This window comes from Thamnophis sirtalis, unplaced genomic scaffold (genome assembly GCF_051295495.1).
Source record: "Thamnophis sirtalis isolate CommonGarterSnake01/CBP01778 unplaced genomic scaffold, rThaSir2_p1.2 scaffold_12, whole genome shotgun sequence".
Taxonomy (NCBI): domain Eukaryota; kingdom Metazoa; phylum Chordata; class Lepidosauria; order Squamata; family Natricidae; genus Thamnophis; species Thamnophis sirtalis.
In genome coordinates this window covers 49613867-49641357 of record NW_028261392.1, presented here as the reverse complement: position 1 = coordinate 49641357, position 27491 = coordinate 49613867, and the positions used below count along the sequence as shown (strand labels likewise).

Below are 27491 nucleotides of genomic sequence, written 5' to 3'. Positions count from 1 at the left end.
CAGTTCTAGATGGGGCTGGACCGTATTTCGGCATCAACAGCCCCAGGCCTGCCGGAACAGCCAGGTTTTAGTGGCTTTTCGGAAGGCCGAGAGAGTGGGAAGGGTCCGGATCTCTGCGGGGAGATCATTCCACAGGGCCGGAGCAGCTACAGAAAAAGCCCTCTCCCGAGTGGTCGCCAATCGGCATTGCCCGGTCGACGGGACCTGGAGGAGGCCCAGCCTGTGAGATCTTAAAATCTGTGGTTTATAATTTACCCAGTTGTGCAATGTCGTCCACCCCACTCCTTTCGCCGGCAGTGGCCCGCTGCACCAAGGGGGCATGTAAGAGGGAGGGGAAAAAACAGGAGGAAATACGGCCACAGCTAAGCACGCAGCAACCTCGACGTCTAAGCAGGCGAGTCCTTAGCATGCGCACCAGCACGTCCGAGACAGGGCATAAAAAGGGAAGGAAAGGCAGGGAGGAGACAACCGGACCCAGTTCCGTTTGGGACGCTGGCTTGCACACAAGCAAGTCCCCCAGCGCAGCGTGGGGAAAGGCTTTGTCGAAAGGTCCAAACGCAGAGAATCAGGAGGTGCCACCCAGGTGTGGCTGCATAATAAATCGCACCAATTCCGCCCAAACATTTTTTTAAAAAATGTTGTCAAGACTCCTGTTTAGCTGGAGGGGGTTTCGTTCACAATTCCATTCTGCAGAGTACAGAGACTGTAGTCTGTGTCCAGCAAATGACACTGCGCGGCAGTGGGAAACTGCTGCGCAATGTTTACTTGCCATGTGCGCGATCGCGCGGGCCGCACACCATAGAGGGAACATTGTTGGTCTCCCCTTTTGATTTTAGGAGATTGGTAATGGGCAGTGCAATGCTAGCGAACGAGGGAATAAATTGACGATAAAAATCCGCAAATCCCCAAAAGCTTTGAAATTGCTTGCGTATCCGAGGAGGTGCCCACTCAGTGATAGCCTGGATTATTGCCGGGTCCATCTTGATGCCATTGTGGGAGATACCGTAGCCCAGGTAATCTATCTTCTCCTGATGAAATTCCCATTTAGAGAATTTGGCATAAAGTTCAGTGGCCCAGAGCTTTTTGAGGACTGACCGCACTAAAGTCACGTGTTCCTCACGTATTTCTATGTAGATAAGGATGTCATCAAGGTAGACCAACACGCCATTGTAGAGGTGCTCGTGCAGAACTTCATTTATTAATTGCATGAAAACTGCTGGCAGCCCCTGCAGACCAAACGGGAGTACTTTGAATTGAAAACATCCCAAAGGGCAGTTGAAAGCACTTTTCCACTCATCTCCATCTCTGATTCTGACCCTGTGCTAGGCCTCCCTGAGGTCCAACTTTATGAAAAAATTTCCTTTACCCAACTGGGCCAAAATATCTTTCATGAGCGGGAGGGGGTATACATTTTCCACGCAAATACCATTAAGGTTTTTGTAGTTCACACATAAATGAAAGGAGCCATCTTTCTTTTCTCTAAACAATACAGGTGCGGCTATTTGTGGTCTAGCCGGCTGTATGAACCCGTTTCAAATTTTTGTCAATAAATTTTCGCAATTCCTCCATTTCGCGTGGGATCATTGAATAAATTGGGAATTTGGGGAGTTTTACCCCTGGGAGGATCTCAGTGCTGCAATCAGTAGCATGGTGGTGGTGGTGGTAATTTATCGGAAGCTTTTTCACTGAAAATGTCCTTAAGGTCCCAGTATTCTTTAGGGATTTTCTCTTCCCCCTTAGGTTTCTCCTGCGCTGCAGCCACTAGGTTAGGTTCAGCATTGGCTATGTGAGAGACCCTCACCTTGCCCTCCTGGGGTTTAGCGGAATGGATGTGCAATAACCCTTTCCTCCAATTCACGTATGGGTTCCATTTCCATAGCCAGGGTAATCCTAGTATGAGGGATCGATCCATCCCAGGTACAACGATGAAACTTAAGGTGTCTTGGTGATCCCCCATATACATACCTACTGGTTCAGTCACAAAATGGGCAGGAGCCCCCCCCCCCCCAGCTACTGACCCATCCAACTGGCAAAAGGCAATGGGCACTTTCAAAGTTCTCAGTCTTAAGCCCATTTTCTCCACAACTTCTGGGCTAATTATGTAACACATGCATCCAGAGTCTAAAAAGGCCAGCATTTTTGCTTGGGCGCCAGTAGAGGGCACTTTAAGTTCTACTGGAATGGTCATGGGGCCCGATCGGGGACTTACCAGATGGTTGTCATCGGAGTCAGTTTCACTTTTCCCCGAGAGAGAGGAGGGTTCTTCTTCCCCTAGGTTGGGAGGGAATTCTTCAACAAGATCAATCCCTTTCACGGCAGTGTCCTTTCATTTCCCAGGTTGTTTGTCTGGCTTCCTCTCCCCAGCGGCAGGGGGCTTTGGGCCAATTTTTCAGCTGCAGTTTGCTGCTCAGTGCCCCTCCTTCCCGCAGCGGAAACAAGCAGTAGACCGGGGCTTGCTTGCAGACCAACTTTTTCCTCCCTTTAAAGCTCCTGTGGGGTTAGGGGGATTTTTATCTTTTTTACCTGTCTTCCCGGTATTTATCCCTGGCTAGGTCGATCTCCACATCTGCTGCCAATTCGTACCAGCATTGCAGGTGGCGGGGGGGGGGTGTTGTTAACATAGTTCTGGTATATATCTTGGTTCAGGCCATCCATAAAAGTGTCCATCAAAGCCTCCTCCAACCAACCCCGCATATACACCAACAGTTCACAAAACTTTTGGATGTATTTCAGCCACTGGATTTTTTCCGTGAGTAAGGGTTTTCATCTTGGTTCTGGCCTTTTGCTCGCGTGAGCAGGTCACCAAAGTTTTCTCAGGGCAGCGATAAACCTATTATAGTTCCTCAGCAGGGGGAAGTCATCTTTATGCAGAGCGACCATCCAGGCTGCCGCTTTGTTCTCCAATCCATGGTAACAACCCTTACCTTGGCTTCCTCGTTTGGGAGATCCTTCCCAAACTGTTGCATGAAGTTCTAGACCTGCACCAAGAAAAATCCTAGCTCCTTTGGGTCCCCTCCAAATTTCACGCCAAGAAGAAGAACCTTTACCATCCAGTGTCTGCGGAGGGGGGACTCCCCCCTTGGAAGGGCTCTTGCGGCAGCTGCTGCTGCTGGGACTCTCCCATTGTCAGCCTCTGTGTAAGCATTCCAAATACCATGTAGAATCAAATCAGAATCGAAGGCAAAACTATGCTTAAAGTTCCAATTTAATAAAGCAGGCATGTTGGCACATAGCTATGGGGACCCCAACTCTGGAAGTTACATCAGAATCCCACCCAGTTAAAAGTTCATGATCTTGTCCCCACACCCACAGTCCATCACATGGTCTAATCTTCTCCTTCCACGCTGGCATCCATGCCCAGCTTCTTCCGGTCAGGTGTGAAAGTCCGGAGACAAAAGATGACCTTGGCTTCTAGTAAAAAATGAAAACAATACATTCCATAATTTTACTCCTTCCAATCCCCCCTCCCATTGACTATACTTAAAGAAACAGCATAATGAAATAAGAGAAAGTGTGGCAGGCCAAAATTCTAAAAGGAATATAAATGCAGGCCTGACATTCGTTTTGCTGCTTGCTTTCGGCTGCCATTGAAATGGGGAGGGAGGCATTGTATTTGGGTGGGGAAGTGTCAGTACAGGAGTGATTGTAAAAAGGGAGTTGTTCTCACCATCTACTGTGCATGCTAAGATAGAGGATTTGCCACCAAGGCCATCTGTCCGGCATACCAGCCTGATGATGCTTTTTGAAGATGTCTCCCACATGACACTTGTGGAGTGCACAGATTGGAGTATGGGATGGGGTTACCAAGGGGAGGGGGTTGGGTCACTTGTTGATATCTATGATTACGCACGCTTTTGTCTCATATCTTGCTTTGCCTAGCTGCTATCTACTCCTGACCAGTAAAAGTACTCTTAATTCTGCAAAATGGAGTTGAGTGGTTTCTTGGTTACTGAGGGAAGCAGCCCTGACATTAAGCAAGATCTCAGTCTCACACTCATCCCGGAGCTAATACCTTCCGAGGGGAGTGCAACAAAATTTTCAAACCCCTGGGGAATGTCCCAACAAGGCAGCGACCAGAGGGAAGATGAGGAAAACCTCATGATGTCCCAGGCGATGAAGCTATTTGAAGAGGCTTGGGAGAGGCGACGTTCCTATCATGACTCTGGAAGAGAAACAGATCCCCATGAAACGGAGGAGAGGTCTGCAGAGGGCTTATTCTGCCTGAGAGGATCTGGGCGGGGGGGGGGGGGGGCAAAAGGTGGAACTGATCAGGATGACCCAGCCACAACCCCACCAGAAATAGCCAGAAACATTCCAAGAGGAGAAGGGCTCCCCGCAGATGCGGGAATGCTAAAGTTCCCTCCCTGGGTGTGAAGTCTGGAGGAGAATCTAAAGATTTTATGGTTTCCCCTCGGGCAACTGTGGAATTACATGCAAAAGTTCGGAGACGATCTTCCGAATGAAGAGGCCAAGGTAAGAAAAATTACAATGGCGTTGGAAAATAAGGCAGCTGTTTGGAGGGAGGCCCTGCAAAATGCTGAGCCCCCCTACTGAGAGACTATAAAAGATTTATGACTGCTCTGAGTAAATGCTTTGATGATTCGCTCACGGAGCAAAAAGCAAGAACTGAATTTAAAACCCTTACCCAGGGAAACAAGAACTGTGTAAACAGGGGGCTCCCCCCCCCCCAATTTGCAACTTTGCTATGAACTGGCTGCAGAGATGGAGATTGATTTAGCCCATGACAATTATAGCGAAGATAGTGAGAGAGAGAAGGCTACCCCCCCAGCCCCCCCCCAAGGAACTCCTAAAGGAGGGAAAAGTGGGTCTGCAAGCAAACCTAGATTGCTCATCTCTGCCAGTTGTGGGAAGGAGGGGCACCAAGCAGCAAACTGCTGCACCAAAATGAGCCCAAGGCCCTCTATTATGGGGGAGAGGAGGCCAGAGCAACCACCTGGGAGGAGTAGGGAGACTGCCATGAAGGCATTGGAAGCTAATCCGCAAGTCCACCCTGTCCCTGGGGAAGAGGAATCACCCTCCTCATCGGAGGAAAGTGAAACCGAATCTGATGACGATCATCTAGTAAGCTCCCGATCAGGCCCCATGACTATCCCAGTGGAACTTAAAGTGCCCTCTACTGGAGCGCAAGAGAAAATGCTGGCCCTTTTAGATTCGGGCTGCACACGTTGCATCGTTAGCCCCAAAGTAGTGGAAAAATTGGGCCTGAGGCTGAAAACCTTCAGCAACCAAGAAAGAAACCACTTAACTCCATTTGTAGAATTAAGAATACTTTTACTGGTTATGAAAAGATAGCAAAGTAAAGCAAGGTCTGAGGCAGAAATGCGTGAAATCATACATATCAAACATTTGCCCAACCCTCTCCCTCCAATTCCCCAACCCAGTGTCCAATCTGCAACTACCTAAGCTGTCATGTGGGGTGCATCTTCAAACAGCCTCATCAAGTTGGTATGTGAGACAGTTGGCCTTGACCAAGTCCAAACATCAGCCACCAGCATGCACAGAAGATGGTTGTTAGGCCTGCAGTTATCCTTTTAGAATCTTTGGCCTGCCACACTCTCTCTTATTTCATTATGCTGTTTCATTAATGTAGTAGTTGGGAGGGGGGAATAGTAAGGAGTAGAATTATGGAATGTGTTATTGTCATTCTTTTCTAGAAGCCCAAGGTCATCTTTTGTCTCCACACCTCTGCACCTGATCAGAAGCAGCTGGGTGGAGATGCCAGCATGAACTTTCAACTGGGTGGGAATCCGATGTAACTTACAGAATTGGGATTCCACAGTACGATGCCAATATGTCTGTCTTATTAAATTAGAACTTTAAGGATAGCTCTGCCTTGGACTCTGATTTAATTCTGCATGATATTTGGAATGCTGACAATGGTGAGAACAAGACTCCTCCAGTACAATATTATTCCCTTCCCCAATACCATCCCCCCCCATTCCTATGGCAGCCGATAGTAAGCAAGCATAGCAAAATAGCCGTAAGCAAGTAACCAAAACAGAGGCTGACAAGTCTTCTCTAAGGAGTCTTTCTCTTTCCGCTTCACCAGCTTCACAGTCTGTTCTGCTCTTCACTCCCCTCTTATGTGGCCACCATCGCTTCAGACCTGTCAAAGTGACAGGGTATTTCTTCATCAGTTTAGTGAATTTCTCCTATCCACTGGGGGCTTTGCCTTACCTCCCCAGTGTCTTCAGAGTATCCCTCTGCCTCTGCCGATCTCTCTGAGACCCGTGGTGCTCAAAACGAGCCCCGATGAAGATGTCAATGAAGATTCTTAATCATCCAGGTAAAGTTGCCTGAACATTGAGTCATGGCAATTGGACTTATTTTCTTGTTGGTTTGAGACATTTCACTGCTTATCCAAACAGCTTCAGTTGCCATGATTTTAAACAATTACCTGATCTGATTGTATTATGCATATTCATTCATATATTTTAATCCTCTAAAATTACAGGAATCTTTCTGGGTTTCCCCCCTAATTTTGTACTGTATCATTATGCTTTCCCTTCTAGTGGAGGCGATAGTGGAGTTTGACTACAAAGCTCAACATGATGATGAGCTGACAATCACTGTAGGTGACATCATCACCAACATCAGAAAAGAAGATGGAGGTTGGTGGGAAGGACAGCTCAAAGGCAGAAGAGGTTTGTTCCCTGACAACTTTGTAAGAGTGAGTACAAAGTGAAAACTGTTAATTGTTTTATGTAATCAACTTACATTATCTTGTTGAGATACAGGTTTGCAATATTAGCAGCCAAGCAAGAAAACTTTGTAAATCAGATTTATCTTCATACTGTTAGCTTTCTGCAACCTTCTAAAAACTGAATTGTTTCAAAAGCTTTATGAAAAAAATTTAATGCTACTTGTTCTTTTAGTTATAATTGCTGCTGATGTATTGTTTTTGTGGTATTTTTATAATAACCATTTATGTTTATTAATTTAGTGTTTCATATGTATTCATATTGATGTAAAACATCGAGAATCAGGTTCAGTTATGGCAGTATACAAAAAAGTAAGCAATGACTTTTTACCAAATTGAAGCTTAAAATTTGAGCATAAAAAAGAACAGAACACAATTACATAATATAGATATTTTTAGCTATTTTATAAAAATCACAGTAATATATAGCACTCATAGGCAGTTTATTTTTAAGATGTGTATTTAAAATATTGCATTTAAGACATAATAGAGATTTGTGTAGACAGAGGGTGCTAAGAATCACCCTCTTAGTGAATCTTACTTAACCCTTGGGTTAAATCAGTCTGCCTTTGGACTTTGGACATAGGAATGGTCATCATTTAAACAATGAAAACAGACACTCAACTAGATGAACTTCTGATTGAACTCAATAATATGCATTAAGATACATTGGACTATGTGAAACATGATGAAAAGGCAAAATTTAGTTGAACTTCATATGACTAGGCATTTACTCTACACTGATGTGGCAGACTTGGTTTTCTCATAAACCAAAAACTGAAAGACTGTAGTAAAATTTGAAAGTATATCAGGCAGAATAGCCCAATGCATCATTCAATTGAACAAACAATGCAAACTTCAAATCATCCAAACTTATGCACCAACAATAAGCTATAGTGATGATGAGGTTGAAGAGTTTTATGATGATGTGGCCCACCTTTAAAACAAAGAAAAATGCTGATACAAAATACTAATGGGTGACTTTAATGCAATAATAGGAAGAACAAACAATACCTGAAGAAAAATTGACTGGCCCGTATGGACGTAGTGAACGAGATAATAGAGATAACAGACTAGCAGATTTTGCTCAAGGACAGGAACTTTATATCATGAACTCATTTTACAAGAAAAAAGCTAATGTCCAGAAAATGGACATGGAGGAGTCCATCTGGGTACACAAGCAAAATTGACTACATCATGGTCAAGAGATAAAAACCATATTCTGCAATTGTACTGTCATCAATTGTTTTAACATTGGAAGTAACCATAGAATAGTACGAGCTAAAGTGAAGATAGACTGTAAAAAAAGTATATGAAAATGATAAAGACGTCACAAAAAACAAAAATAAAGAGTGATAAACTGTTAGAAGAGAACAGTGATTTTGAGATTAATCTATTAAATCACTTTGTTCTATTGCAAGATTTGGAAGAGAATAACATTACAGACCAAAATGAACAAATAGTCAAAAACATATTTGAATCTGCTACATCTATAGCACTACTGGAAACACACTTTGTACAGTCAAAACTTTCTAATGAAACTATTTATTTTATGAAAAAATGACAAACAATGAAGACTGTCAGAAGTTTCAGTAATAAATTGGATTACATTGAACCATAGGAAAATGTATCCAAGGAAAAATGAGTCCGTTTAACATGAAAGTTGTGAAAAGGCAATTGAAGAAAGCAAAGGGATTGATAGAACAAAATGCAAGCTTATAAATACAAGAAAGAAGGCTTTTGCATTAAAATGTGAACATAGGTCTCTGTGTAGAACAAGACAGGAAATGTTAGAAAAAATTGGAAAATTCTATTCAGAGCTATACAACGATCAAGAACACTCAAAAATAACCACACCCACAAAAGAAGAAGTGCCAGATATCCTAGTGGAGGAAGTATCAAGGGCCATAAAATCATGGAAAATAGCAAACCTTCAGGAAATCACTATGTTATGATTGAAATGCTGAAAGCTGGTACTCATAGTTTACCCTAAATACTAGCAAAGCTATACTTGAGATGCCTCAGAAAGAAAAAATACCCAATGCATGGAAAAATGTTTATACACAAGAAAGGGGTCCAAGATGATGTAAAGAACTATCACCCTGTAAGTCTTTTTTCAGTCATCTACAAAGTTTTCACCAAGATAATAGCAAAAATAATATTGAGAACATTAAATGATGCACAGCCAAAAGAGCAGGCAGGGTTCAGAAATGGCTGCAGCACAATGGATCTCATCCAGGTTGTTCAGCAAGTCATTGGAAGGCACAACTATATGCATTGTTTCTTCAATGCATATAGAGATAATAAAATCTGAAAACCAAGCAAAATGTTGATTGTATCACAAAAAATAAGTACATAAAAATGGATCTAACGTTTTCAAGGGCTATATCTGCCTTCATTAGTCTATGTCAAGAATATTTTTAATGGAATTCCATAGGTTTGCCCTTTCACAAAATAGTGGCTATTACTAGAAGCAGCCCTGTTTCCTACTATTTATATTAGGCATTTTATATTAAACCTGATGATCCTAAGGAAATCATAGGGTATTGGTGTTTATTGTAATCAAACATAGCCGGTAATCTGAAAATCTAAAAAAAAAATATGCTAAATTTCAAGTTAATTCTTCGTTGTATGAACATTTCTATTTTTTTCCTCTTATATAGACTGGTTAAATATGTAGTGAGAATAATGTGGCTTTGCAGTGAATTTACTAACCTATGTTTCAATAATGTATTTGTAAAAGTTTTATTGAAGTTTACTATTCTCTTTTGACTTCATCTTATTTGCCATAATTTTTATAGTCTGCAGATTATAATATAATACACAAGAAATTATTTAAATTCATAACTGTTGTACATAATTCTCCAGAGAAAGATGTATGTGGGAAATAAAAGAAGTAGCTGTTTCTGAACCAGTGAATGCTTGGTTTTTCTCAGTTCAAGCAAATGCTTCATTTTGGACTTCCATCCTCTCTTCTTGTGGTGCTTTTTCACAATTAGCAACCTAACTAAGGATATTATTCTCCACAAATTGGGATTGGTCATTTCCTGTGATGGTCAGTTTGGGGCTAGAATTTCTTCAGCCCAGTGTTTTAGACAATCAATTGTAGCCACATAGACAGTTTTGAAAGTTGAGCTTAGTTACATTGTTGGGCTAAGTTGTAGTAAAAATAGAAACTGTAATGTATAAGATTAGAGTCAAACTACTCAAAGAATTCTGAAAAATGCATTTGGACTGAGCAATTGTTTAGCTTGACTATTTTAAGAGTTGAAGTTGTTGGAGTAAAAGCATTTGATTCCTATGACAGAGATACCAATTTTGTAAATATTGAGTTTTATTTCCCCCCAGAAAATTTGGGCAGCTTTTGGTTTAAGGTCCTTTAGGTTCCTAGTTAGTTTTGGAATGAAAAACAAGGCTTCACCTTATGCTTTTCTGCAAAATCCATAACATATGTAGTCATCCCACTTTTTGAACTTTTCACTCACTCTTTTCTTTTTTTAATTAATTTTTTTAATTCTCTTACATAGCATTTTAAGTATACATTCACATAGTTGTTATTCTTCTATACATTTATCATTCTTATACATTTATTATTTCATTTAATAGGTTATAATATACAATTTGGCTTGCTTTATTTACCATCCCTTCCGCCTGTTGTAACACCACCTTATTTTCCCTTTCTTTTCTCCCTCCCTTCTCTACTTCCTTCCTCCTCTCCTTCCCCTTCCTTTTTCCCTTACCTTTCTCCTACTCCTACTCTTCCTCATCCCCTTCCTACCCTCTCTCCTTCTCTTCCTCTCCTTTCCATCCTCCTCTCCTTGCCTCCTTCTTCTTTCTCCCATCTTCCTTTCATGTTCTCCTCCTTTCTCTCTTTCTTTTCTCTTTCCAGCCTCAGTTTATATTTCCTTGGGATGATATTTCCACAGACCCAAATATAATTTGATATCATTTCTTATTCCCTTACCTTCGCTAATCTATCCTAGCTATGTTTTCCTCCCCTTTATATCTTGCTTTTGGCTGTATACTTATATATTTAATATTTTCTTTTCTGTTTTCGTCTTCTCCCCCCCCCCCTTTCCATTTAACAATGCCTCGTCTGGGTTCTAAATCTTCTCCCTATTTTCTTTTTTAATTTCCTTTCTCTAGCCAATCATAGAATCTTCCCCATGTCTTGAAGTACTCCGATTTCTCTTTATCCTTTATTTTCATTGTCAACCTATTCATCTCTGCACAATCTGATATCTTTTTTATTATCTCTTTATCTGTTGGTAGCTTATTTGATTTCCAATTTTGTGCAAATACAATTCTTGCTGCTATAATTACATGTATAATCAAATAGGTATCCTCTTTCTTGAATTTCTCTGGGATAATACCTAATAAGAATATCTCTGGTCTAAATTCTATTTCTTGTTGTAACATTTTCTTTAACCATACTCTTATCTTAGTCCAATATTCCCTTGCTCTGGACATGTCCACCACATATGATAGTAGAAGCCTATTGCTTGTTGACACTTCCAACAATTCGCTGATTTGTCTTTACACATCTTTGCTAATTTTCTGGGTGTCATGTGCCATCTATAAAACATTTTATATAAGTTTTCTTTATAGGCCATTGACATAGTTAATTTATAGTTCCTTTCCCATAGTTGTTGTCACTTTTCTAGCTCAATTGTGTGGCCAAAATTCTTTGCCCAAGTTAACATTGTATCTTTAACCACTTCTTCTTCTAAGCTAATTCTTAATAGGTAGCTGTTCTGTCCCCCCTCCTTCTCTTGTTCACAGACGACAGGCAAACAAACTTAAAAGGAACTCTCTTTATCAGTCCTCAGCTCAGACTGGCTGCGAGCCCAAAAATAAACATAAATAAAGTCTCTAATGAGATAACAGAATACCAAACAAAAACTCTTACAAAACAATGCACTTCTCCAAGTGCCTCCTTGAATCAGGGTTACAGAAAGCAAATCACTTCTCCAAGTGCTCGCAAATAAACCATGACCGATGATCAATGAATGTTGAACGAACGAAGGAACGTTGACTCCTGCAACCAGGGCGTGGCACCATCCGTCCTTTTATCACCCGAAGACCCACTAACGAGCCCCAGCTGCATTGTTAAACTTGCATCCCGAAAAGACTCACAGAAGACTGCTGCTGAGTCACAACAGGAAGCTATATAGTTTCTTAATTATTTTTCTTCCATTCCCATAAATATCTTATCCAACTCCGAAGTTCCTAAGTTAAAACCATACACCCTTTTATCTTTTTCCTATCTTGCTTGTATTTGCAAATGTGGAAACCATCCTATATCAGTCCCTTTGTTTTTCTAATTCTTCTTTTTGTTTTAATTCCCCCTTTTCTGTTAAAATATCTTTATATCTAATGATATTTTTCATACTACTAATATTTGGATGTGTCTATGCTTCCATTGTTGAAAGCCACATTGGTATTTCTAAATAGTATTTCCCTTTCACTCTTTCCCATATTGTTAACAATCCATTCCTTACATATGATGTCTTTGAAAATAGCCATGTACCTTACTTTTACCATACCACAAAAAGACATGCCAACCTAGTTGCAAATCGTGACCTTCCAATGTCAATCATCTTGTATTACTCAGTAGAATCCATTCTTTCATCCAAGCTAATTCTGCTGTTTGATAGTACAATTCTCAATTTGGTAATCCAAATCCACCTCGAATCCTTGCATCTTGCAACATTTTTATATTAATTCTTGCTTTTTCCCCCTGCCATATATATTTCCCCACTATTTTGTTCATACTTTCAAAGAATTTTTACCCCAATTTTATCGGTATTGTTTGGAATAGGTATAGCAATCTTGGTAGTATATCCATCTTTACTACTGCTATTCTTCCCATCAATGATAATTGTAGGTTTTTCCATTTTTCCAAATCTATTTCTATTTGTTTTCTCACATTATTATAGTTATTCTCCTTTAGTGTTACACACCTTGATGTCAATTGAATACCCAAATATTTCACTTTTTTCACCACCTGTATGTCCAGTTTCTCCATCAACTCTCTTTTCTGTTTTTCTGTCATATTTTTCCACCAAAATTTTTGTTTTGTCTTTATTAATCTTCAAGCCCGCTACTTCTCCATATTCTTCTATTATTTCAACTAGTTTTGGCCCTGTTTCTATTGGATCTTCCATAATAAACATCAAATCATCTGCAAATGCTTATAGCTCATATTCTTCTTTCTTAACGCTCATCCCTTTTACCTCTGTATTTTGTCGTATTTCTCTGTTCAAAATCTCTAGTGTCAGTATAAATAACAATGGCGATAGTGGACAACCTTGTCTAGTTCCCTTTGTAATCGTTATCTTTCCTGTCATCTCACCATTTACCATTACTTTTGCCGATTTGTAGCAATATTATATATTATATTTTTGTCTATAGGTCAACAACAATAAAGGAACTACTCTGAAGTAATTCCTCACGTCATTCTGACATTAATCTTGCCAGACTAAAGCAACTATCTGAGTAAATATTAGCTAATCCCTGTGAACTGTTGGGAAAGCGCTGTGTCTTTGCCCTTTTCCTGCATACCAAAGGTTCCAAGCCATGTTGTCTCTTTGTACTCTGTCCAAGAGCCCCTCCATCCTGCGATTCTGAACTACAGGTAGTCCTCAAATTATGACCCCAATTAAGCCTAAAATTTCCATTGCATTTGTTAAGTGAGTTTTTCCCATTTTCTTGCCACAATTGTTAAGTGAAACATTGCAATTCTTAAGTTAGTAACAGAGTTAAGTGAATCTGGTTCACCCACTGTCTTGGATTGTCAGAAGGTCGCAAAAGATTATCACATGACCCTGGGACATTGCAACCATCATAAATGTGAGTCAGTTGCCAACTGTCTGAATTTTGAACATGTGGCCGTGGGTATGCTGCAATGGTAGTAAGTGTGAAAAATTGTCATAAGTTACTTTTTTCAGTGATATTCTAACTTTGAACAGCCAATGAATGAGCTACTATTTATACATTCCACCACAATAAACTACCACTGGCTTCTGCACCTCAGATAACAAAGATAAATGGGCAAACTTTGTTATTTATTTTTAGATGTGGTCATGCAGCATGTGACAGGGTAATAATTGTATTATATTGAAGGGACATAATAATTTCTTATTAGTTGCGAAGTTGTGTCCGACCCTTCGCGACCCCCATGGACATTCCTCCAGGCCTTCCTATCCTCTACCATCTTCTGGAGTCCATGTAAGCTCACACCTACTGCTTTGGTGACTCCATCCAGCCACCTCATTCTCTGTCGTCCCCTTCTTCTTTTGCAGTCAATCTTCCCCAGCATTAGGCTGTTCTCCAGTGAGTCCTTCCTTTTCATTAGGTGGCCAAGTATTTAAGTTTCATCTTCAGGATTTGACTTTCTAAAGAGCAGTCAGGGTTGATCTCCTCTAGGACTGACTGGTTTGATTGCCTTGTAGGCCAAGGGACTTGCAGGAGTCTTTTCACAATCAAAGGCTTTAAAGAAGCAGAAGTAGATGTTTTTCTGGAACTCAATAATATAATTGGTATGCCCTTGGGTACTGGCTTTGCAAAATGATAGAATGAGTTTGTGTGTAACCAAAATTTTTGGCTTTTTCCTAGCCCAGGAATTAATTCATATTACAAACTAGATTTAAAATTTTCCAGTAATTTAGAAATTGTTCATGGTTCTGGAGAACTGTTTTTACTGAATCCAGTGCTCTCTGTCAATGCAAACATGTTCTTGTTTATGCACTGGAGTAATCAAGGACTGTATGTACATTAACAGTCATAAGAAATTATGGTTATGGCAACTTTTTGTTGCCCCGGCAAATGTTTATCATATCACAAAATATATAGAACAGGGCTGTGAAACTTGTGTGCTGCAGGATGGATGTGTCATGCACTGGCCATGCCCACCCCAGTTTAGGAAAAAGGGGTAAAGTCCCAATACATCATGTGATGCTGCCACAACGACATGAGTTTGATACCCCGGTATAGAAAATACATTGCCAAAGCTAATAGAAATGCAACTATAAAAAAAATAGAAGCCTCAATAATGGTATTAACAGTGATCAAAATCACTGAAAAAGATGTGTGTCTAGTTAATAGAATTTGCAAATATAATGAAATGTCAAATAGTTTTTTTTTCAGAAAAATTAAAATAGCATTTAAATTTAAAATTCTAAGTTTATTAAATTATTAGATCTTGGAAATATGTTTCTAAAGTTACAGTTGAGGGATATTTACATTTCCCTTTTCCAGATTTGCTTTATCAGTGATAATTGATTTTTCTAAGAGAGTTTGATAGTCTTTAAGATTAATATATATCTTACAAAGCATAAGCTTTCATGAGCCACAGTTCCCTTCACCAGTTGCATAGAATGGTTTAACTAATGTAGAATTGCAACAAGATGGGGAGAGAAGGGGAGGGGAGTGGTTATGCAAATGAAGTTTCTTTGTGGACCAACATTACGATCTTATCAAGTAATGATTGTAATGTGTTAAAAACCCATTGTGTCTTTGTTCATACCTTTTGAGAAAGCCTGAAATCTATTGTATGTAAGCACATCTGTCTGCTGTTCAATTGTGCTGGTAAAGTTTGTTTGTTCCAAAACTGCTACTCTGAGAACTGTAATGGAATGTCCTGGGAAGTTAAAATGCTCTGATATTTCTTTTTCCTTGTTTTCAATCCTGTGTCCTTTAATTCTTTTACACACTCTGGCTTATTTATTGTATGTAGCATCCAAAGGGGCATTGCTGGCAGATATTCACTATGTCATTCAAAGAAAATTCAAATGAAATTTAACTTAAACTTACATTGTACTTATGTATTGTATAACTAAAAGAATAATCAGATAAAAATTTATATAATAAATCATGTTTATAGTATCTAATCATATGGACAGGGGAAGCCCATATGCAAGGATAGTAGTCTTCTTTGTTTCTCAATAACTGAGATTTAAGCCATGGTGCCTCTGGCCAGAAGTAATCGGTAGGAGTCATTCATAGCTCTAGTCTCCATTGGCTTGCTTAATGTCCTTTTGAAGGAAGGGTGCATTAAGTGAAAAACCTATCCCTGGTTATGCATCCTGAATTGTGTATTAACTTTCACCTGCTAATTTATTGACTGAAGTAGTAATAGGCATAGTGAAGTCCTCAGATACTGTCTGTATAAATCTGACCACCAGAAGTCTCCAAATATTTCAGACAGCAAGAATGTAAAAATTAGTGAGGCAGGTGTAAGAAGAGAAAAATTAATTGGAAAATTATTTAGGATGTTACAGTCCAGCATAGCAGAAAATTCAGATACAAGGCCTTTTATAATCACCAGGATCTACTAGATATTCCACTCTTCTTTAAATTCTAAACTAAGTGTTTCACATTTACACCTCTGATACTTTTCTTAACCATTTTTTTAAAAATATAGATACCTCTCTTTCATGCTACCTTTCAAACAGTATCCTTTATATTCTCTAATGACTATTCTCTTGATTGTCATCATACGAAACAAAAGCAAAGCTATCCTTCCTTGCATTAATAACAATGGTATATGGCTCTGCTAGGAAGAATTTAAAAATATATGACATGAGTTGCTCTATTCTTCTCAGTAGAAGCTCACTAGGAACAGTTTAATTCAATTGCTAAACATTTAGCAACAGTAATAGTTCTGCACACATACACACTAATTAAACTGTATGGAAATCCTGGAAATCTTAGTCTAACAGTCTTGATATTTAAATGGTTTATCTGATATCAGGAAAATTATACATGTTGGTTATATGCGTTGTTATGTCATATCAATGTCATGTCAAGTTATCTTATTTTTAAAGCTGGTTAGTGATCTAAATAATTCATTTATTAATTTCATTTTAATTAATTTTGGCTTAGATATGTAGGATGCTAAATTGTATAGAAGTAGATTACTGTTCACATAAGTGATCAAAATTGATTCTGAATGGATGTTTTATAGAACAATCCACAGACTGGAGTTTAAATAACAAATATTGTTTAAATAATTTTCTGACAGGAAGAACTATGTGTAAACAATCAAATTACAGACACTAGTATCCTTGCTTGATTCTTTTAAGGTAACATCTAAACTGACCCACTGTGATGTTGGCTTTATGTTAAGACATGGGATTTCAGAAGACTATATCCATCTTTTCAGATTCCTGAGTATTTAATTGAGGGAGAATGGAATGGAATAGGAATAGGGCTAACTAGACTAGACTAGACTAGGCTTTAGAGATCTTCTAGTCCAACCCCTTGCTTAGGCAGAAAACTCTATATCATTTCAGACAAACCTCAAGAACTTCCAATGTTGGAACATTTACAACTTCTGGAGGCAAGTTGTTTCACTGATTAATTGTTCTGTTAGGAGATTTCTCCTTGTTAACCAGAGGTGGACTGCTGCCAGTTTGCACTGGTTCGGAAAAACCAGTAGTTAAGATTCTGTGCAGTTCAGCAAATTGGCAAATCCCTCCACTGGCTGGCCCCACCACCGCTCGTTTTTCAGCCTGTTTCCTCGGCTGTTTTCAGGCCACTTTTTGAGCCAAAAACAGCCTGAAATGGCCTGAAAATGACCGAAAATGGCTCAAAAAATGGCCTGAAAATTGCCAAAAAAACGGCCAAAAAGGCTGAAAAATGGGCAGGGCAGGGCCAGCCAGTGGTGGAATTAGCCCCAACTGGCTGAATCCTACCTCTGTCTTTGAGGTGAGTGTCCAGGAGGCGGGGATGGGTGTGATGAGTGACATCACCCACCCAGTTACATGGCCCACTGGACACACCTACCCAGCCAGAGAACCAGTTATTAAGTTATTCAAGTCTCACCACTGTTGTTAACTTACTAGTTGACTTATTAATATAGTAGGAGTCATTTTTCTTTAACACAAATGAATCATATTGAACCCGACTAAAACTGTCTTTTTTATTTTTATTATTTAATGGAATATCAAATATTGGTGCAAAAAATAACATTAAAGATGAGCTCTTTAAGCAATCTTTTATAGAAGTGAAAAAATATTTTAATGTTATTAAAATTATCTTGTCACCATTATTTTTTCCCATTGTTCAGGTTCAATCTTGTATTATGAACTTCCAGAGCTTGACAGTTTCCGTTTGTTTTGTGAGAGAAAAAGGTAAAAAATCTGGATTATTTGAGTAAATTAGATGAACCTGATAAACTCCATCTTGAATACCTGACCAGCAAGTAAACTTTTCTGGAAAATCACAGGTTGGAGCATAATCAGAAAGTTATGGTGACCTGGTCAAAAATAGGCTGATCCCTCCCTTTGTAACAGGGAGTAACAGGACATGTTTTGCAGGAAGCCGGTAATGATCTTATTGTTTAATTCTGGGAAAGCGAGGTCCTTTGGGGCTTCTGGACACGTATGATTTCAGAACTTTTGAGGAATCTCCATGTACTTTGCACTTGTGTTTTTTGCATGCAAGTGTATTTTCTGTATCCATGTTATGATGCATAAGGTACATCATTTTGTGTATTTAAGGTGCACCTATGTACCTTGTTCTGATTCTCATTTGCTTGGGAATCCACCTGCAGGTGTAATAAAATAGCTGTTTTCTGTTGCCATAGCCTCCTTGCCATTTTTTTAGTATGAAGAAATTATATCTGGGATATTTTTCTCACAATTTGGGGGCTCGTCCGGGACCAGGACATCTCTTCTGGGGAGGAAGGTTGACATACCTTTGGCAGCCGGCCACACCTCCATTTGAAGTGTTCTAAAGGGAGTTGAAGTTCCTCTCTGGAGAGATAGCTTCTACTCTATATTGTAAGGAGACTTGGGCAACGGAAAAGCACGAGTACAGTATCCTGAGAACAATGCATCTGATCCTGGTAATGTATGTATGCAAAGGGATACATATGGATGGTACCTGGGTGGCTAGATTCCTAAATATCTTTCTTGACTGTTTGACGGTGATGTGTGGTTGGAGCTTTCCTCTGGTTTAGCTGAGAATGTCAGCTAAGCAGGCTGGGGGTTATGCAGAAGTATGATTCAAGAGGGTAATGTGATTTAGGCTCTCGGGTATAATATGGAGCCCAATTTGTTAAGGATCCTGAGGAATGTGAGAAAGACATTCCTTTTATGTCCCTTTTATTCCCTTTTATTCCTCTTTGATAGAGGGTGGAAGTACTGAGTAGTATTGTGATAATGAGTGATGCACTGGGACTTGACTGGAATTTAGATTCCTGGGGCCAAATAGATAAACATTAAAATAGGGTGTTGGAAGAGGACATCTCTGGGGGAGATGAGTGATTCAGTGCTTGAATGGAATAGAATTTCGAAGTGTTCATTAAAGCTATTAGGCAATAATTGGAGTGAAGCCAAACTTATCTAAAAATGAATAAATTGTTTTTCAATAATGTAATGTGATTGTTATTAATTGTGTTTAGGATGCATATTTTTGCTTGAAGTTATGATATGTGTGATCTGCTGGCAGATGACAGACTAGGTACATTTCTTGTTTTAAGCTTGGAATTGTAGGACAACGATATCATTATTTTTGATTGAAAACCATCCCTGAAAGTTTTCCATTTTTTGTAGAATAAGGTTGGTGTTGCTGGGCTGGTGTCTTGAGGATAGCTCTGAATATTGGGAGATACTAGGATGGATATTAAATTATTTCTTAGTGGATCTTCTTGAGTTGAAGATGGCAAAAGAATGGATGGATATATGTGGTAGTTAATAGGGACACATTTGAGAAGGTTTTAGAAGCCAGGAAGCTGGTTGATCGAATTGGTTGATGTGAGCCAATTGGAAGTGGGTTGGTTGATACAAATGTGTGAAATGTTTCTTTAATACAAGCTTTAATATTGTTGAATAATGAAGCAGGAAGTGGGAGATGTTTATACAGATCTTAGACATGTTTATAGAGATGGATTATAAGGAATGGATTGTGGATAGTGAACAAAGTAACCATGAGGAAATACATGAGAGACGTCAGTGAGGAATGCAAGTTTTGGTTGATCTTGTGAAACTGAAATACATGTCAATACATTTAATGTGAAATAGCAGGTTGCTGGGGGATGGGAATTGGCTGTATGGCCTTTCCAAGTGGAATCCAAATGGATTACACTGAATTGCCAGCAGCGGGAAAGTTTGAAATATTTTTGATGAGTTGTTTATTCAGTGGGTCATTTGACTGAATGTTTGGCTGATGTGCAAGAGTGAATGTTCAAATGACTGTTAGGATCATATTGGAGTGGGCAATACCCTGATACAGGTTGATTGAAGCCATTAATAGTGATAAAGGTACACGTTTTATGGCAGATAATGGAACAATTGAGAATTGATTGGCAATAAACCAAGTAGAAACAAGTTTTGTTCAGTGGAATCAAAACTTCAGGTCCATTCCTTGAATGGATGAAAGGTTGCTTTTGTCTCTTTTACATCTTTTTAAATAAAGTTGTTTTATTATAAGATGAGGTTGGGTTACAACACTGGGAGACTCCATATGTGGCACATAAGATGTTTTGTAAAAGAACTGTATACTTAGTTGTCCTATGTTTAAATCCTATCTCAGGAGAGGTGGTTTGCTGTTTCTTGAGATGACCTCTTGAATTTGCTGCCTACAAACTGAAATCTAGTAATTGAATCCTGAGTGAAAGCTAATGTATGGAAAGAATGTAGTCTAGCCTGGGACTGGTCCTGCTAAATCTTGATGGCCTCTGACACAGTGGTGGGGACAAACAGTTCACTGTCCAGATGTACAGTGAAGCAAGACATTAACGTTTCCTCATCTTCAATTACTTGATTGCAAAAAAGCAGAAATTTGAAGTTCTGCTCAACAGGGAGGCATGTGCTAGTAACCTCTGCCCCCATCACATATATCTATCTGAAACATTGATGTGGCACCGCTTCAGGATCAAGTATCTCTGCTACCCTCAGATGATACTGGCTTCATGAAAGCCCAGTGGTGGTTATGGAAGTGATGACTGGGTCCTGATTACATCTCTGGCAGAGATGAAGTTGCAGCCAGTGTGGGAAGATCCGTTTCAAGTACTGTTGACAACTGAGTCAGCTGTGCGAACGAGAGGTTCCATTATTCCAGAGTGAGAGGACCGGTGGCTGTATCTTAAAGATGAACTGAGTTACCAATTGCATCTAACCCATTGAAGCAAGCTTCTTGAAGACCCATTGAAGCAAGCTTCTTGAAGACTAGCTTAGCTTAGGGAACATTGGGTTTGGGAATTGCTTATTGGCTGGGGGTAATAAATTTCCTTATCGTGCTTTTGCTTTTGTTCAGAAAAGAATTGGCAGAGTGGTTGATATCTATGTTGTGTCCAATGAATGTATAGCCAGTACAGACCCTGGGAATTTAAGGGTAAGCCTTTTTGTTTTACACATATATACCTTAAACAAGGGGGGAAGGTCTAGTTCATTAAGACAATGAAATTCACAGTGATTACCTTGTTGGATGTTTATCAGGTAGGGATGGAGCCTGTATGAGTATTACTCAGTTTTCCCCTTACATGGCTGCAGTTCTGCTTCCATTCTGAGCCTGATAATGTATATTCACAAGTGCAGACACAGTTATCACTCATTGAAACCACCGATGATGATTCCATTTGCATCCTTTGAGGAAGGTGTGCCAAGGTGCAACCGAACCTATGGCATTGTTACAAGACATGCTGAGCTATACTATAAGATGGAAACCATATATGAACAGTGCATGGAGTGGTATGGAAATTATACCCCTTCATTGAGGAAGCCTTATTTTTCCCTTATGCTGGGATCAAAGTTCCGTCGAAGTGTATGTTTCTATTTGGAGGTCTAGGCCTAACAGGTTTGCCTTATGTGTGGAAGGGGAGATATGCAAGTGGATATGTTAAAATGCCTCCCCATATAAGACTGCTACAAATGAGGCAAAAGAGAAATGTGGCTGGACCTCTAAAGCCTGGACGTCTTACACCAATAGTGCTTGAACTAGAGGGAAATGTCTTTTTGGATTTAATGCAAAGAACTTTGAATGGCTCATTTGTGTGTGTGTGTGTGTGTAAAAAGGAGAGACTACAGTCTCTGATAGAATGACAACATGTTTTGTGGAAATACCAGTGCCTGGAAATCATCATAGAACCTAATAACTATATTCTCTCACACATTATCACTATTTTGGGGAGTCCATACATGCCCAATAAGTGGACTCATTAGAAACAACTGGTGATAGACTTGAAAACAGTATTGCCTGCTTATGTTTGTATACAATACACGCCTCCTGAAGAAAGGCGGGAAAAATCATCTATGTTCAAGTGCCCACTGAGCATGTTTTTGCTTGCATTGAAGTGGAAGGACTAGAGGCTGTAGGGCCAGGGTTATAGTTAACCTAGGGATGATTTTTATTCTGTGGCTTGCATGCTTATGCATGTGTATCTTCGCATGCCATGGGAGGTCCATATACTATTGGACACTTGATTACTCATATGGTAGTAACTCATTGCACTGATAAATTGTTTTTTTTGTTTGTTATGAAAGGATGAATCAAAGTCTTTATCAAAAGAATAGAGAATCACCTACGAAAGTAATGCCTCTGCCTACACATCCTACATATCATGCACATGATGTACACGATACTCATCCTAAGCATGATACAGATGATATCACAACAGGTACGGAACCTGTAGATGGAACACATCTAGTTCATGCACATGATGGTGGAAGGGAACATGTAAATGTGGAATCACCTGTAAGGGAGCAAGAACCACATGTTATTATACAGGTGCACAACCTGTAAGATGGTCTACAACACCAGTGAATATTACCAGAAGTGTGGTATATTGGGAAGAGATGCTATGTTTATATATTAAAAATATTCCTGAGTCGTAAAATAATAGCGGGTGTACCAGTCATCTGTTGGCAGCTAGCAGCACAGTATAAAGAAAGTGAGCTGGCAGTGTTAGTAAGACTTAGAATTGTTGGAAGTGGCAGTGTGTCTTTCAGCATAGTAGCACTGGTTGAACCTTCTTGGTGGCTATCAGCCTTTGTGAGTAACCTGACAGGAAACATGACTCTATGAGCTAACTCTGCTTTATGGTGAGGCCCTTAACAAAACCTTTCAAGTCAGAAAATACAAATTTCCCACCTGCCATATTATGGTGGTTACTTGTTTTGGTCATTAAACAATTATGACTCCTTTTTCTCTTGTCTGATAGTTTCCTAGGGGAAATCTCCTCTTCCCTTTCCTCAAGGTTATCCATGCATCTATTATAGTGGTGGCACAATGGTTGTACAGTATTGAGTGTTCAAAACAGCTAGCAGGTCAAGACTGCTTGGTGGGCTACATATTGGACAGACTAGTTTTATAGGGTAGTGTTTCTAATTTTCATAATTTCAGTTTTTCAAATTCAGAGTTTCTCATTCTAGCTGACAACCACAGGATACATGTTTCTTTTGGGTACAGAAATAAACGCAAAGAGGAAATGTTCAGTTTGCATATAACACTGTCTTTCACTTACATTTATTTCATCTAACAAACTTAGAATGATGCATATCACACCCAATTATACCCAGATTAATTTGTTACTACTGATGATTGTGGAGTTACCTTAATACAATTTGTAGCAAGCCTATTAAATCTCAAGATTTACTTATTAATGTCCATATTATTTCTGTATTTGTGTGTTATGTTCTAAAGCTGTTTGGATTGATTTTAATGGTAATGTATGTATGTATGTATGTATGTATGTATGTATGTATGTATGTATGTATGTATGTGTATACACACACGCACACAATGATATGCTTGAACAACTATAGCAATGGCATTTAGCCTTATATACCATTTCATAGTGCTTTGCAGACCTCTCTAAGTGGTTTATAGAATAAGCATCGTGCCGCCAACAATCTGGGTCCTCATTTTATCAACCTAGGAAGGTTGAATCAATAGCAATAGCAATAGCAGTTAGACTTATATACCGCTTCATAGGGCTTTCAGCCCTCTCTAAGCGGTTTACAGAATCAGCATATTGCCCCCAACAACAATCCGGGTTCTCATTTTACTCACCTCGGAAGGATGTAAGGCTGAGTCAACCCTGAGCCAGTGAGATTTGAACAGCCGAACTGCAGAACTGCAGTCAGGTGAAGTAGCCTGCAGTGCTGCATTTAACCACTGCGCCACCTTGGCTCTCTTGAATCAACCACTGAATCAACCTTGAGCTGGTGGGACTCATTAAAATATCTTCAGATAATTTATTGTTATATAAATTCCTTTTGTGCCTTTTTTAAATAGCTCTTTGTAGTGAATACAATAGATTCTTGACAATTTTTATTTAAAAAGTTGTAGAAATTATCTCTTGTCATATGAAAGATATTGAAAGAATAACTGGAAAGGCCAAATAGTTAAATAAACAAACTATAACTCCATATTATCTAAGTGTTTCTTAATTTTGGCAACTTTAAAATGTGTGGATTTCAATTAATAGTTAATTGTTATGAAGATTATTTGACTCAGTATATATAAATGAGAGAGGAAGATCATTCTGGTTGCCGGAAGAAATGAAAACTGCCCAGAATAAATAAATTTTAAAAAACCCTAAAGTTCAGTGTCAGACTCTTTTTAACAGCACTTGCTTTCTAAAACTCCATGAATGACTATTGCTGTAGCTAAGGAGCACAGTCCATAGAAAGAAACTGAAAACATAGCACGTTTGCTTACCGTGTTTTCCCCAAAATATGACCTCTCCGAAAGTAAGTCCTAGCTTGATTTTTACATATATGCCTAATATACGCCCTATCTCCAAAATAAGCCCTAATTTAGACCCTGTGTCAGCCTCTGTTTTGCTGCTTGCTTTTGGCTGCCATTGAAACGGGGAGGGGGGCATGGTATTTGGGTGGGGGAATTGTTCAGTGCAGGAGTGGCTGTAAAAAGGGAGTTGTTCTCACCATCTACTGTGCATGCTGCAGATAGAGCAGTTGCCGCCAAGGCCAATTGTCCGGCATACCAACCTGATGATCATTTTTGAAGATGTCTCCCACATGACACCTGTGGGGTGTACGGATTGGACTATGGGATGGGGTTACTAAGGGGAGGGGGTTGGGTCACATATTGATATCTATGATTACGCGCGCTTTTGCCTCGGATCTTGCTTTGCCTAGCTACTATCTACTCATGACCAGTAAAAGTACTCTTAATTCTGCAGGGAATTACTGAGGGAAGCAACCCTGACACCCTGCCCATTCCAGGGTGCACAGGTAAAAATTAAGCTAGGTTGGGGATGGGGGGATGGAGCTGCCCTACTACATACCTTCAGATAGTTACAGCCAGGCCTCACATACCCCAACACCTTCTTTGCTGGCCCATTTCTTCTGCAGCTCACAAGGCCGGCAAGGCTTTCCTGAAGGCCTCTGCAGTTGACAACAGAGCTCTGGATCAATCCAGAGCTCTGTTATCAGCTGCAGAGGCCTTCAGGAAAGCCTTGTTGGCTGCAGAAGTTCCTGAAGGCCTCTGACAGTGAAAAAGAGGTCAGGGGCAGTGCACGGAAGTGAGGTGAGTCAGTGGATGGCACCCCCCCAAAAATAAGACCTGGTGCCTTTTTTGGTGGCAAAAAATATAAGATGGTCTTATTTTCGGGGAAACACGGTAGTATATTTCAAGTTCTTCCCATTCCATATATCTCTGGTCACCAAGATCTCTTCAAAGCTTGTGCTTTCTATATGCCAATGATCAGGCTACAAGAAATGTCATACTCACTGCCAGACAGCTTCTTCTGTGGCTCCTTGATGGTAGTTTGCATTATAACCTGTAGTCAGAGTTACTTTTCTTGTTAATGTCACATGCTGATTCTTTAATATAATTGTGTGGAACAAGGCATTGTGTTTATGTTGAATAACCCACAGACTGCTTGTGGTCTACCAAGTTCATTTATGTCACCCCCAAGGCTCTTTAAGATCACAGCATTTAAAGATAGCAGTTTTCAATATTGTTTTCTGGTTTTGATTATTTAAGCATTAGAATAAATTGGATCTCTGGGATTATATGTGTTTTGTATATTTTTTCATTCTCTCCACCCACCACGCAAGGGGAAAAAGCTAAAATGTTTGTTCCTGTTTACTTAGTGATATAACTTTCATGGCCCTAGAATTTGCTAGAAACACAAGAAATAATAGTTTGGGGTTTTATTTTTTTTGTTCTGGACAAAAACTCTTCCTTGTACTATAGCAAGGCATGGAACTTGTTTCTTTAAAGGCTGCAGTTTTGCATTTTCACATAATAATTCTACTTACAAGTTCATTATGGAAACCAGCATATACAATATATTCTTGTTGTTAATAATTGATAGAAGAGCAGCAAAGAATCCTAGGGCTGTTGGCTAAATTGAGAAATTGGGGAGAGAGGGAAAGTACATCTAAGAAGAAGGCAATAATAAATCACCTCTGTACAGTGGTACCTTGGTGCTTTGAAACTCATTGAATTTGGTACTCAACACATTTTGACATGAAAATTTTGTTCTGGTACTCATTGTTCATTTGATATTTAGTACACAAGCTACAACTTGTTGCTGATGGCTGCTTTGTGACTACATTATTCCTTATGGGAAAATTGGTTTGGTACTCATCATTTTTGGTACTCATTGTGCCTCCTGGAACCAATTAACAATGAGTGCTGAGGTACTATTGTATTATTAACAAGAAAATGATGAATGTGTTTATTAGGTCATAGGTCTTAGATTTGACTCAAAAGGACTTTATTTAAAAATATGTAATGTGGATCGTCTTTTATTATTTGTTTCAAAATGGTTTGATTTATTTTATTTGGCTTTATGTACCATCAAGTACTAGAGTTTCTTAGTCATTTACCACATTTGGAGACTCCAATGTTTATCACATGATTCATCTCTGTTCATGGATGTGAATTTTAAAAGGCACTCCCCCCATTTGTTTTTATTTCTTACACAGGAAATAAAAAAAGATGTGAAGAAAGAAAGTTTTGCCAGCAAAGCATCAGAACTGTCTATGCATGAAGTTTCTAATGGAAGTTCTTTACTATTGTCTGAGACAATTATTAGAACCTCCAAAAAAGGTAATACATTTTAATTGTAGAACTTTAATAAAGACAAATTATACCTGACATTTTAAGTGTCTCCTAGACATCTCAATTCATTTCTTGTCCCTCATTGTTGCTATGATAGAGACATCGTATGGTCCTAGATTAGAGATTCTATCATATATTGAGTAGGATGAGAATGCTTGGGATAAAACTGCTATTGACCAAAATACTGATTTAAATGTACCCAAACTGATTGCTATTGTTTGCTAACAGAGAATGCTGAATACAATTGCAACTATAGGAATTGGCACCCTTCTATTTTTTCCTAAAGAATTCCAATTTGTCATGAAATAAAGCTGAAATTGACAGAAATAAATGGCATTTACAATTGATTATTCCATAGTTCATAGATCAAACACTTTGCTTTTAATGTATATTAGCATACATTTATGATGATTATAGATTATTATTTCTACTCTTTGCTACCTATTCTGTAACACTATATTAAAAGTAAAACTTTTCACGGTTTCCATTGTCAAATGGTGCTCAACTTTCTACCAATTTCCTGTGTTACTGTTTTTCTTAGTGCTTACCCTGCACGATTGTGGGATCTAATTTTTTTTTTTGCAATGCCTTTAGTGCTTACAGTAAGGAATCAGTGTAGCAGACAATGGATGATTTTTCTTTTATCAGCACCTAATCACAGAATTTGAAAGGGAGTGCCATACACATACACCATTATATAATGCAAACATATATATAAGCACAAACA

General features: G+C 39.1%; 1 protein-coding gene across 7 annotated transcripts in view; it reads left to right on the top strand.

The window, feature by feature from the left end:
• The window catches only part of SH3KBP1 (SH3 domain containing kinase binding protein 1), a 202541-nt gene that overhangs the window by 35826 nt on the left and 139224 nt on the right, over window positions 1–27491 (top strand). For 4 of the 7 annotated variants that reach the window (XM_087726411.1, XM_087726409.1, XM_087726415.1 and 1 more), the window contains exons 2-3: window positions 6534–6691; window positions 26629–26752. In XM_087726411.1, coding sequence (XP_087582537.1) covers window positions 6534–6691; window positions 26629–26752 — 282 coding nt within the window. Of the gene's footprint in view, window positions 1–6533; window positions 6692–26628; window positions 26753–27491 lie in introns of those variants that run through there. The other 3 variants (XM_087726410.1, XM_087726412.1, XM_087726413.1) reach the window with 3 other exon arrangements.